This window comes from Xyrauchen texanus, chromosome 47 (assembly GCF_025860055.1).
Source record: "Xyrauchen texanus isolate HMW12.3.18 chromosome 47, RBS_HiC_50CHRs, whole genome shotgun sequence".
Taxonomy (NCBI): Eukaryota; Metazoa; Chordata; class Actinopteri; order Cypriniformes; family Catostomidae; genus Xyrauchen; species Xyrauchen texanus.
In genome coordinates, this window is record NC_068322.1 from 23,407,025 (window position 1) to 23,420,629 (window position 13,605).

At 38.6% G+C, this 13,605-nt stretch overlaps 1 protein-coding gene across 1 annotated transcript in view; it reads left to right on the forward strand.

The window, feature by feature from the left end:
* The window catches only part of LOC127638672 (copine-8), a 210,708-nt gene that overhangs the window by 128,577 nt on the left and 68,526 nt on the right, over positions 1-13,605 (forward strand). The window contains exons 7-10 of the mRNA XM_052120293.1: positions 1,547-1,610; positions 2,204-2,307; positions 5,535-5,639; positions 13,052-13,093. Coding sequence (XP_051976253.1) covers positions 1,547-1,610; positions 2,204-2,307; positions 5,535-5,639; positions 13,052-13,093 — 315 coding nt within the window. The remainder of the gene's footprint in view (positions 1-1,546; positions 1,611-2,203; positions 2,308-5,534; positions 5,640-13,051; positions 13,094-13,605) is intronic.

Here is a 13,605-nt window from a genome sequence, read left to right on the forward strand (position 1 = left end):
TTAAACTCATCCTTTGACCTCACTAAACGATCTGAAGTTATCAGGTGAATATAAAACCTTTGTTGCTTCTCAATTCTTAAATTGTGCATTCTCGTTTCCTCACTCCTCCATCCTAGAGCCTGTGACCCGGAAACTGATCAAAGTCCGGCGTCGTAAAGGAAGGATCAGTGCTTTAAATGCACCACAAGGAATTGAGGATGGAGTACAGAGGAAGCTTACCGAGGACGCTTGAGCGAGGAAACACAGGAGCTTCCTATGCGGAAGACTTTTTGGTCGAAGCCCCTGATGCACACATAAATTCTCCTCCCCTTTCACATCTGACAATAGTTTTAATTCATGTTCCCTTTCGGTGAACTCGAGCTGCGTATGATCGCTATGGGACACCGTCCGAGTGTCACGTGGTCTGAAACCCTTATACAATCACGGCAATTTATTGGCTGATGGCGCTTAAGCGGCACCCCCAGGGAGCTGTCACGGGGCTCCATAAAGGCGCTCTCTTTCGCGCCATCGAGTTAGATTTTCTGTTCTTTAGTACACAAATGTGCTTATCAATGAGTAGACATTCTCTTGTTTCTTGCAATATGCGCGGGGTACGTAGGCTAAGACCTTTTCACCCCATATGCATTGCTCCGTTCGAACCTGTGACAGCAGTTACTGATAAGTTGTTTGACTCAAGACGGCACTGCTAGTGGCATTGGCATTGTTTAAGAGAGTCGTGATTTGCATGCCCTGTTGGTCAATCATTTGTGTATGGAATTTGCACCAGGGTTTTCAAAAGTTGTGTTAAGACCACGTTTGTGCTATTTGCCCAAGGTTATTTCTACATCGTTTCACTCACAGACCATTCATTTTCAGGCTTTCTCTCCTCCCCAATTTGAGTCGGAGGTGCATGAAAGTTGACTGTATGAGCCAGTGACATAAGTCAGAACAGTTGTTTGTGTGCTTTGGTTCGCAACAGAGTTGTCTCATTGGCCTATTGATGCAATTTTGTGTGCTTACGAAGCGTGCCGTTTACCTTCGCCTTGTTTAAATGTTGTTTCAATTTGTTTTGTTTTTGTTTTTTTGTTTTTTGCTTTGTTTCAATTTTGTTTTGTTTGTGTTAGGTTGTTTTGCTTCATTTAATTTTGTTTTGCTTTTTTGTCTTTTGTTTCATTTTGTTTTGTTTCTTCTTCTCAGATAAGTTCAGAAAATAGCACTTATAGTGCGCATGTACACTCATGTACACTCACTATCTACATTGCAAAAGTACCAAAATGTGGCAATATTTGTATTTTTTTTTTTTTTTTTAAATATTAGGGTATTAGGGTTGTATAATCACATTCCTGGGAGTATAATGTAAATACTCTCATATATAAATATGAAAAGTATTCAGTACAATGGTATTACCATAATATGTACCATCACTGTACCATGGTTGTGTAGCAGTATTTTTTGTAAGGGTGATGTGAAGGTTGTGAAAAATGTATGTCAATTTATATGATGACAGTTCTACACAACACAAATAGACACATGTATTCCACTAATTATCTCTTTTTCTCATACACAGAGGGATTCCTGGTAAGCAATGTGGTACAATTATTGTGAAGGCAGAAGAGCTTAACAACTGCAGGGTAAGAGCTAATATTGATCATTTGAAGTTCTTCAATCTGTGCCCCACATTTGTTACATTTGTTTTTGCACAACTGAGCTTAGCCACTATCACTCTGTTCCAAAACCTAGTGAGCTGTCTTCCTAGACAGAATGTTAAGCCATCATAGGAACACTCCTGATGCAAAGAGTGTTCCAAAAGCTATAAATACAGTATATTCATGACACACACACACACAAACACACAAACACACTTAGAAATACCTCCATGTTGCTTGTAATTGTTTTATCTTTGACAACAGGGATCAATATAGACCGTATCCCATTCCTTGCTGGAGCATTGAATCTCCCAGTGTGTGTGTGTGTGTGTGTGTGTGTGTGTCTTCTGAAGTCATGAGGAACAAACTGAAATTTAAGTCATTATTTACTGAAAATCTTTTGATATCTGCCCTAGCCTACACCTAGCCAAGCCATTTTTCCATAATGTCGTCCACCTAAACCCCAAATGGCCAAAGAATCTGCTTATTTGTCTTTTAAGTGCACTAAATCCACATGTACACTCATGTTTTTGCCCTAATAACCTGCTTTTTTATTTTTAAATATTTTCTCCCTGCAGGAGTCTGTGATGATGCAATTTTGTGGCAACAAACTCGACAAGAAGGACTTCTTTGGCAAATCTGACCCTTTCCTAGTTTTTTTCCGCAGCAATGAGGATGGAACGTGAGTAACACACTCACCTATACACACACTGCTCACAACATCAATATCAGACTCTGTTGGGGAAATAGCTTTTTATTGAATTCCTTTAGGTAAATACCAATGATCCTTTGCCCCTAGATCAGCTGGAAGAATCCCCTCTACTTATCTGACTGCTTCTTGTTCTCAATACTTTCACATTCCTACACTCAGAGACAAGTAATCAGATACACAGTTTTGATAAGATATTTCAGAATGTCTTCATTTCTGCTCAGTTATGGGAATTTCCGCAGCTGCTAAACACACACACACACACACACACACACACACACACACATATATATATATATATATATATATATATATATATATATATATATATATATATATATATATATATATATAAAATATTAAAATATACAGATTATTTATGATCAACCTGATACAGAATCATTGGTGCTTTTGACATCACTACAAGATGATAAAAACATTTGATGCTTAAGCCCTGTTAGCCCACCCCTAGCACCGCCTATGGCTCTTGAGCAGTGGAGCTTCACCTTTTTTACTCCAAGGCACTTCTGCTGTAATGATGACTGCTAGTTTTTGTATTATTATTATTCTTAACTGAAACCAGGAGTGTCAATAGATTTAAAATAATTAGTCATTACTATACAACTGTTAGTTATGGTCCACGCTATGAGTGCTGATATTGGGTATAACAGCACTGGGAATGATTCACTATACGTACCACTCTGCTTGTCTGTGTTCACGGATTCCAAACAGTGGTAGGGATTTTAAATAAGCCTTTTTAATCCCTTCACAAAAGAGAGTCGTTCTCTGGCCATTTCTGCAGATTACATCTTAATGCCAATAAGTGGCGACAAAGGAGTGTCTTTTATGTAGAAGAAATGTACTGTACCAATTACTGGACAATTTTTAACTGACAGGTATGTTATTTAATTTTTTTTTACTTGTCTCTTGAACTGTTGTATAAAAGCAATATAATATAATAAAGAAAATGTTGAGAAATATTTGAATTCATATTGAAATCTCTGGCCTTTGATTGTAGGCTTTGGTATCTTGGCAAGTCTGAGCACAGCTCATCTGAAGGTCATTACTTTTGACTAGGGCTGTCGATTTTACATGTTAATTCAGAGTGATTAATTACATAAAAAATAACACGTTTAAAACATTCCGCAACAAATCATGTCCCCAAACCGTAACAAGGAATATTCTTAACATCTGAGAAATCGATGCTTGAAGACCCACATGATTTCAGCAGGGGGCAGTAAGCAAAACTCAAGCTGTGTAGCCAACAGGCAGATGTACAGAGAACAAACCACACTTTTAGGCTTGCTTGACATTGTCTGCATCCGAAACCAAAGGTAGCTGTCTTGTTGCCATGCTGCCCTATCAGTCAGTGACTCAACAGACTGCATTTGCGTATGACGGTACCTCCAGAAACTGGTTCTGGACAGGCTACTTTGGCACTGTAACTCACCTCGTTGCTAGGATACCAGCAACTTATTAACACCATCTGCTGCCCACTAAAGGTAACGCATCTGCTTCAGTCTTCCAACCAAACCACAATGATCAACTAATCTAGAACAAAATCAAGAGTTTTGACGATAGCCATGTGTATATTTCATAACTACAATACTCATTACTTGCAAGAAATGAAATCAAAAGTTTGAAAAAACTTTCGAGGCGATCAACTGCCTCTTCGGCCACCTTTTTTTCTTCAGCTCAACCACTGTGTATCTTCACGCACAGGATTGTGGTATTTCATAGGCAGCGAAGGATACATCTGTGCTGCCTTCAATAATCGATCAGATGAAGGTATCTCAGTACAGGATGTGGCACGAACATTGGATTTGGACGTGCCTTGATCCCTTCCTACCTCCGTGTACAGCCTCTGGAGGCAGCATTTTCCTGGTTTCGGATGCAGCCAATATAACATGTTCTAGCATTCAAACACAGCTAGACGGAGACAATTCGGAATGCAGGGATCATGAGATGTGTTTTTATGTATTAAATGGTTTCATTTGACACATTGACCTACTTAAAACACTGTGTTTATGACGAGACATAACCCAAAGTGGGATGCAATTCCATTGCAAAATCGATTGATGTGGACTGTAGGCCAATGATTGGCTTATGTTCTATAATATGAATTAAACAGTATTTTGCCCTTTAAAGCCACTTTTTATACTTTGTATTAACTGTAACACATGTGGGGAACCCGGAACAGAAGCACTGAAGCCCCAGTGCACATGTACACTCACTATCTACGGCAAGCCACGAGGGAAAAATGTACTGCTCACACACATATACACAGTACAGTGTAAAGGCACTCAATGCTAAAACAATTAAACTAAATTCAAAACGAAGTATGTTACACCATTTATAAGTATTTAATCATTAAATATTGAATTATTATAATTTGATGGCCTTGCTCAACAATTAATTTATTGTTCAATTCATCTCATAATTGAATTGAATTAATCCTATATCATGTAATTAATTAGATTAAAAATTTTCATCAATTGACAGCCCTACTTTGGAGTTTTTCGTCAGTGTTTCGTGTGGAACTTTTTTTATTCCAGCTGACATAAGCAAAAATATTTTATTGTATGCAATATTATGTAAGTCATGTTGTCATATAACATTCCCTTAAAAAAGAATTGCAGAGATGTTTTTATTGAAAAAGAGTCATTATTAATGCTGTCTGGCTACCAGGCAGGGTCATTACTTGCCATGTTGTTTCTGTACCATGGTGGCCCCTCACAGCAAAGAATGACATTTTTAAGATCAATTTGAGCAACACTAAAACTGCACATACACACTGTGTGTGTGTGTGTGTGTGTGTGTGTGTGTGTGTGTGTGTGTGTGTGTGTGTGTGTGTGTGTGTGAGTATGAGTGAGAGAGAGTAAATAGAAAAAAGCCTGTATTGAGCTGTGTGTTGAGCCCATAATTGAGCAATCTATTCATGGCTGTCCTTTTAAAAACTGTCTTTTTTAAAAAGAATACAGTGCAGTTGAGGGATGTTTAGCTCAAGGGCTAGTGTCTAAAAGTCAAACCAAATATGTCAAATATTTCTTCAGTTTCTGAAACAGCCCAGTTGATACTGAGCCATATGAATTATTAACCAGTTTGCCGTTTCCAGTCATTTTTTACAGAAATAATTTTTCATAACTCAGTTTACTATAGATTACTGTAATGTCTTTTAATGTTTTCTTGATGTCTTACAGATTTACCATTTGTCATAAGACAGAGGTGGTGAAGAACACACTGAACCCTGTATGGCAGGCCTTCAAAATCCCTGTTAGAGCCCTCTGCAATGGTGATTATGACAGGTATGGACTGAAGTCATGGGTTGACAGAAATATTTAGGTTATGTATGCAACCCTAGGTCCCTGAGTAAGAATGAGCCGTTGCGTCTTATGGGGATCACGTAAGTGGCCACATGGTGTGAAGCCAATATATGCCAATTTATTGGCTGATGGCGCTTAAGCAACGCCCCCAAGGAGCAACATCATGGGCTCCTTATAAGCACTCGCTCAAACGTCATCACTCAGTTTTTCTGCAAGAGGCATGAGCCTGTGCAGCAATTATTGAGTATGGCCAGCTACACAACGTCTCGTTCCAACTCAGGGAACCAGGGTTACATACATAATCGAGATGTTCCCTTTCGTAGATCACTCAGCATTAAGTGGTCTGACGCAGTTTGGAACAATATACCATAACTCCATGTAAACAGTAGCTGCCATTGTTTCAGCCCATGTGGCAGGCATATAGACTTAAGTATATAAAAACTATAAGGTCACACCTGTTCCAATGGAGAGAACCCGGGAAGCAGGAGTCAAACCGTCATCCAGATTATAAAATCTGATAATAGAATGCAGAGAAGACCAACACGCCGACATACAAATGTCCTCCAAGGACACATCTCTAGCCTAAGCCCACGAGTATGTCACGCTGCTTGTAGAATGATCCCAAATGCCTAAAGATGAAGTCAAACAGTGCACCTCAAAACCACCCGAAATTGCATCCACAATCCAATGACACCACCACTGCTTAGTGACCGAAAAACATCTGTTGTAGGTAAAAATGCCAAACCATACACGCGAAATCGCGCAAAATCCATACACGACGGATTAACCAACTGGCCATGCAAATCACTAACCCTCTTAAATGCTGCTAATGCAAACAGCAGGGCAGTTTTAAGAGTTAGTAACTTGCCTATGGGTCAGAGCACCTGAGAGCACCTCTAACACCACTGATAAATCCCGTGAAGGGATGCAGAGAGGACAAAAAGGTCTTAGCCCATGCACTTTTCACAAAAATAGCAGCAACATAAATTTTAAGCATTGCTGGGGCAACCTTGGCCCTTAAACGCTCTCTTAAATACTCCAACACTGAGCCTCTATGGTAGTGAATGGAGTCCTCACTTCGTGCCGAACACCAGGAGGCAAAATGCAGCACTTAAGCGAATATAGCCTTCTCGTCGATGGAGCTCTAGCATTAATAAAGGTATCAACCACAGTGGGAGATAAACCATTATTCCAAAGAGCACCCTGTTGATGGGCTAAACTCATAACCAGTGTTGAAGTCAAGACCACCTAAACCGAGACCAAGTCAAGACCAAGACCAGAGTGTATCGAGACCGAGACAAGATCAAGACTTTGAGCGGCTGAGACCAAGTCAATACCAAGAACAAGGCAGGGCGAGATCAAGTCAAGACCAAGACCAGACCAGTGTGAGTCCCACACTGCATGACACACTTACGATAAAATGTGGAACATGCAAACTGTAGGCACTCCTCAAATTGATCTGAAAGATCCACAGTCGCATAAAAACACCTACAGAAAACAAATGTAAATTCTTCTTCATTCACCTCTTTTATTGCCATATATATCTCCACCTAAAACAATAAAAATTTTGTGCAAGCACCGCATCAGGTTTTCAGGATGACTCTTCCCCTAGAAACCATCATTAAGTACAGAATTTATCAAACAATTATTCAATACTTCAGTCTTTTCTTAAACAACATAGTATGTTTTTTTTAACCAACAACAAGCCTTGTATAAATGTGTGCAATTTGCTAACCACATAGCTAACTCTAGAAAATAGAACAAAGACTACCAAACATAAGCAAAGCAGCCTATTTAAAATGAAAAATGTTGTGGTTACTCCGTCTCCACTCTCTGATGTCACATTTTTAGCTCTCTCACCCACGTGAGGGAGTGCTACCGTGGCGTTACATTACATTAACATTAGCGAACGTTGATGTAATGTAAGTTTATACATTACCTACATAGCTTTATGTTGCCTGTCTCATCATTGTTTATCACAAGCAAAAAGGTAACTTGGGAACAACAATTTGTCACTACATGCCCTGTCCCCTCAATCTGTCTCAAAGTTAACATTGCATTAGCTACATCCCTAGGTACCCCTATTATGTAGCTTGCGCATCTAGCTAGGTGGCAAATCGCTGGCAAGCAACTGAAACTAGTGCCCTAGTAGTAAAAAAAAAAAGTAAATTCATAGGTAATATGTATAGCTAATACTCGCTAAATCTCTTTGGGTGAGGGGTGAAGATGAGTTTAGGTACACATGCTGCTTTCCATTCAAATCGGATGTGGGATATTCCACTTGATATCTCCAACTAACGGCCAGATGCTCGGAAGGTGACGTTAAAGGAAACAAAACTACAAAGCTTCCGTTAGCTTAGCAGGTTTGATTGTCACCAGAGATGTCTCATAGCAACCCAATTCATAAACAATCTGCAATGCTAGCATTTGTGCTATGTGTACGATTATCAAAAGCGAGTATAATTTACCATGTTTTGAATACCTGCGAGTCTGCTAACGTTTGTTAAACAAGCTTTATTATCATGTAATGAAGGAACTTTTAGTCATTTATCAATATTATTTAATAATATTGAATGTTTATAACTTCATGGTTGCGTGACGTCGTGCACCTGCATCTCAGCGAATCGGAGTTTAAAATTTCCACACGACTTTCCAAGTTGGCATTACGAATTCTAGTGGCATTCCATATTCTAGTGGCATTCCATTGCACTTTCCCCAGTAGGATGTTGGAAAATCCGACTTTCCGTGTTGAATGGAATGCAGCAAGAGGCAGATTGCTAATGTTAGCTTGCTAGCTTTGCTAGCATCACTTACACTTAGCTTACGTTTCTTAAGTGCTGATATAAGTTTGACATGGTCCCAGCCGTCTTGGTAAACATTGCATTGCAGAATTTACATACTGCTGTGTGTTTTCTTTTGGACTCTTTTTTGCAGATGAACTCTTCGTAGTTTAGGTCAGTGTCATGGCTTAGGTCATGGCTTACTTTTTCGATTAAAAAATCCCATAGCACTCCACTATCCAACATAACCATCATCGATAGTTTTCCTTTTCAAGAACTTGCCCATGTTTTCTGTCTGTTTTAGTAGCGTGAGCTCGTAATGTTTGAAATTCAGCTATGAAAATAAGTAATATAGGTACGCTATATAATGAGGTCTCAGATGCAAAGAGTGCTAATTGGATAATGAAAAACCAACACATTTGTGTCTTTTCCAATTTCTAGAAATGTTCATGCAAATTCATTATTTTTTGCAAATTATTTTTTTTATTATTATTTACTGTATTTTCCGGAAATAAAGTCACACCTGACTAAAAGTCACACCGGGTCAAAATCGCATTGTTGATAGAGAGAGAAAAAACGCAGAAGTTACACTGACAGAGGTTGAATCCAGCAGGCACTAGGACTTGAGAGCAGCCGCCCGGCCTCCATTCACAGGTTCTGACTGGTTATAGGAATTTGTGTTTTAATTTAGTTGTGGGAGTTTGGTGTTTTATTTTTGATTGGTTGTGAAAATGTATTTTTTTTAATTGCTACAGTAATCTGTGTGTAGGGTCGTGCACCAGGCAAACATTGAATGAATAAATTGTGCTCTGTGTTTAATACCATTAAGCCAAATTTTCAAGCAACTGCAGGTGTTTGCAAAAGCTTTTCATTATCCGCTATTCAGTCTTCAGACAAATTATTCAAACTAAAATCAGACTTCAATTGTAAATGCTTTACTGTAATCAAAATCAAAACAGAGACTCTTACTGTGTGGCGATAAAGCGGAAGCTTCCACACAGTAGCAGTTTTCTCGCTGATGAGCATCGATTTGTGCCGTAGCGATCTCTCCCATACAATGCTGTTGCTTTATCTGTGATTGAACATTTTAAAAACGAAAAAGAGAGGGACGGACAGAGAGGAAGAGCACTAAGCGTCCACGGGAGTCTGGGACGTGAGATAAGCCAGCACACACTCGCTGATAAGGAAGCACGGAGTGTCTCGCTGATGATAATACTGAGAATGGGTGCTAAGGGATGTTATGGGGATTGGGATATATTTGAACTCTGAAAACTCATCACAAGCCTGTCATGACACAGACAGCAGAACTTGTAATTATTTTCCGTCAAAACACACTAATCCAGCCCACCAACCTGAGGATGTGAAAGGGTTTTTTTAATTATCCTTCCTTAAAAAGAAAGTGCCATGGAAGGAGGAAACTGAATTTAAAGGCACAGTAGAAATCCAGTTATAAAATGGAGAGTTTGGTCTTTAAAATCTGATTGGATAATCCATGTTCAAAAGCTGGTGAAAAATGCTGATATTTGCACACCTGCGATTTTACCTAAAGTTAAATTCTGTATTTACACGGCAAGTTGCTTGTCAACCATAAATGGCCGACAGCTGCACTAATGAACTGTATTTCATACAAATGATTTATTAGTGGTGTTTGCCAAGGCAAGAACCACTTTTACTATTACTCATAAATAGAAACTGTCATTAAACTGTCATTTAAACAAACCCTACAGACAAACCAGAATTATGAACTTTGATCCCACATCATTTGTGCTACAGACATTAGTGATGCCTCAAATCATGTGGTTTGATGAGGAGAGGTGTGCTATAACTTGTCTAAGAGATCAGATTTATAATTTTCACATGGTTAGATTATATAATGGGCAAAAACATTCAGAAGACCTACAGTACATGGAAGTATGGAGCCGAACCATATCTAGAGACACCGCATCTTGATGTGGATTTTTATCACTCACATGTGACATAGGTCTTGAATATGACATTTTAAAATCCAATCTGGTCCACTTTCATATGTGGAATAAATTGGATATATATCTGGTTTATTTTTATTTGTTTTATTTGTCTGCTGTGTGAACAGCCAGGTAAGATTTGATGTGATTTTTTGAGTCTAACTCAACATTCATCAATTGCTCGCTTGATTTACACCATATATAGGCCTGTTATGGCTTAAAGCATTTAATTGTGAGACATATCTTAACATCCAGTTCCTTTTTAAGGAAAGAAAAAAAAATTACAGGCATCAAGAGGTATCAAGCAATTCTTTTGGATTACATGTACATAGTAAAATGTATGCAGATTTTGGGATATTGCATAAAAAAAGCTGGATGGAAACGCCAATATGTTAATGAAGTTTCTAAAGTGCACATTAAAAATTTTTTAAAAAAAATATTCAGTGAGGAGACGTGCAAAAACTACAATGGAAACACATTTACCAAATACTGATTAGCCAAACCAATATGACCACCTGCCTAATATGCTGTTGGTCCTCCGCGTGCCACCAAAACAGCGCCCACTGAGGCATGGGCTCTACAAGACCCCTGAAGGTGTCCTATGGTATCTGGCACCAAGACATTTGCAGCAGATACTTTAAGTCCTGTAAGTTGCAAGGTGGAGCTGCCATGGATCAGACTTGTTGGTCCAGCAGATCCCAAAGATGGTCAATCTGATTGAGATCAGGGAAATTTGCAGGCCAGGGCAACACATGGATCTTTTTATCATGTTCCTCAAACAACATTCCCGAACAATGTGTGCATTTTCCTGCTGAAAGAGGCCACTGCCATCAGGGAATACCATTGACATGAATGGGTGTACCTGGTTTGCAATGATGTTTAGGTAGGTGGCACATATCAAATTGACATCCACATGAATGGCCAGTCCCAGAGTTTCCCCCAGTAAAATTGCCCAGAGCATCACACTCCCTCCACTGGCTTGTCGTCTTTCCACAGTACATCCTGGTGCCAACACTTCCCCATGTAAACGGCACACACGTACACGGCCGTCCACGTGATGTAAAAGAAAACAGGACTCATTGGACCAAGCAACATTCTTCCACTGCTCCAAGGTCCAGTTCCGATGCTCGCATGCCCATTGTAGGTGCTTTCGGTGGTGGACAGGGACCAGTGGCACTCTGACTGGACTGCAGCTACACAGCCCCATACGCAGCAGCGTGCAATGCACAGTGTGTTGTGACACATTCCTCCCGTAACCATCATTAACATTTTCTGTGACTTGCCACAGTAGACATTCTGTTGGTTTGGCCAAGACGGGAAAGCCTTTGTTGCCCTCACACATCGATGAGCCTTGGGCGCCCAACATCCGGTCGCCGGTTTGTCCCGCCTAGGACCACTGTTAGTATGTACTCGCGTCTGGCAATAACAATTTGGCCATTGTCAAAGGCAAAGGTCTTTTAATCCTGCCCATTTCTCCTACATTCAACACATTGATTATGAGAACTGATAATTCGCTTACCATCAAATCTACACAGACCTTCACATGTGGACTTTTTAGGAAATGATCAATGTTATTCACTTCACCTGTGAGTGGTCATAAGGTTTTGGCTCATCAGTGTATATCTCTGTAGCAATCATATATAAATGCAGATGTGCATCAAAAAGGTCATGTGAATGTATAAGTTGCTTAAAGTATATCACCAATATTAGCGCATAGCATCTCAAATGTTTCTCTGGTTATTCTGAAATGTCAACGTCTGTCATTACAATGATTGTCTACTATTACCTCCCAGAACTGTGTGACATGCTTTCGCTCCCAAACATAGGGCATCTGTCGCTGAACGCAAACATGAAGTTTGTCAGAGCGTTTTGTCTGTGCACTCTAAACCACAAGCAATTCATTCAATTTAACAAAAGAGCCACAGAGGCTTCAACTTCCATTTTAATTTCTCTTTTGAGCCCATTTCCTTAAAAGGGATGATTTTGTTCTCTTAAACACATAGGATGGAAATTCTGCTTTATTCTCATTGTTTTTACGATATTCGGATTTCTCGCATAAATTGAATTTGCAACTTAGATGGAAACTGCTATTCTCATCAATGGGAGATTAATCTTAAATGATTAAAAAAGGATGACGCTTAAAGAAAAACAATTAGATAGCACACCTACAATTATTTACAAAATAAAGTTGAATCCTTTAACACCATAATATTTGAGGAATATCAATACAGAATTGCCTTGCAAACACTTTAAAAAGAAACCAAAAGAAAAAAAAGAAAGCAATTATCTAAAATAATCCACACTTTCTCATGATATGGGAGCAAATACATTTTTTTTTTACTTTCCATCATATAGACACATGCTCTTTATCTTTCTATAATTAATGAAAAACACTTATGAATTACTATAGGGTTAAAATAACATTCATTATAGATACAAATATATATATATATATATATATATATATATATATATATATATATATATATATATATATATATATATATATATATATATATATATATATATTTCATCTGCTGATATTTGATTGGACCCATAACGTACAAAGTCTGCACTTGAACTCAAACAATGTGTTCAATATGGACCTGCTCTCTGAACAATTCATTCACTTTCTGTCTCTCACTTACAGAACGATCAAAGTTGAAGTGTACGACTGGGATCGTGATGGCAGGTAATGAGCTGTAAATAATCAGAATTAGCACACCTCAATACTCACTGTTTCTAACATGCATTAATTCATCATCAGTGTAATGATAGCTCAAGTGTTCTCTGTGTGATACAGAGAAAACTCTCTGTGGCCAAAATGAACTGTAGTGATTTCTAGTATGGTATTCACAAGTGTATTGGCAAAAATGTATAATATGTCTATGATGCTTGAGGTGAGAATCTGACAATGGTAAAAAAATATATATATATATATATATATATATATATATACACACTGATGTACTGACTGTACATGTACACTGGCAAGTTTGGAATAATGTACATATTTTGCAGTTTCGGAAGGGAATTGGCATTCAACTGATCGCCAAGTGTAAAAAACAGCACCATCACTATTTGAAAAAAGTCATTTTTTTAATCAAATCTGGACTGGCCCCATTTCCAGCAGCCATCACCCCAACACCTTATCCTTGAGTAATCATGCTAAATTGATAATTTGGTACTAGAAAATCACTTGCC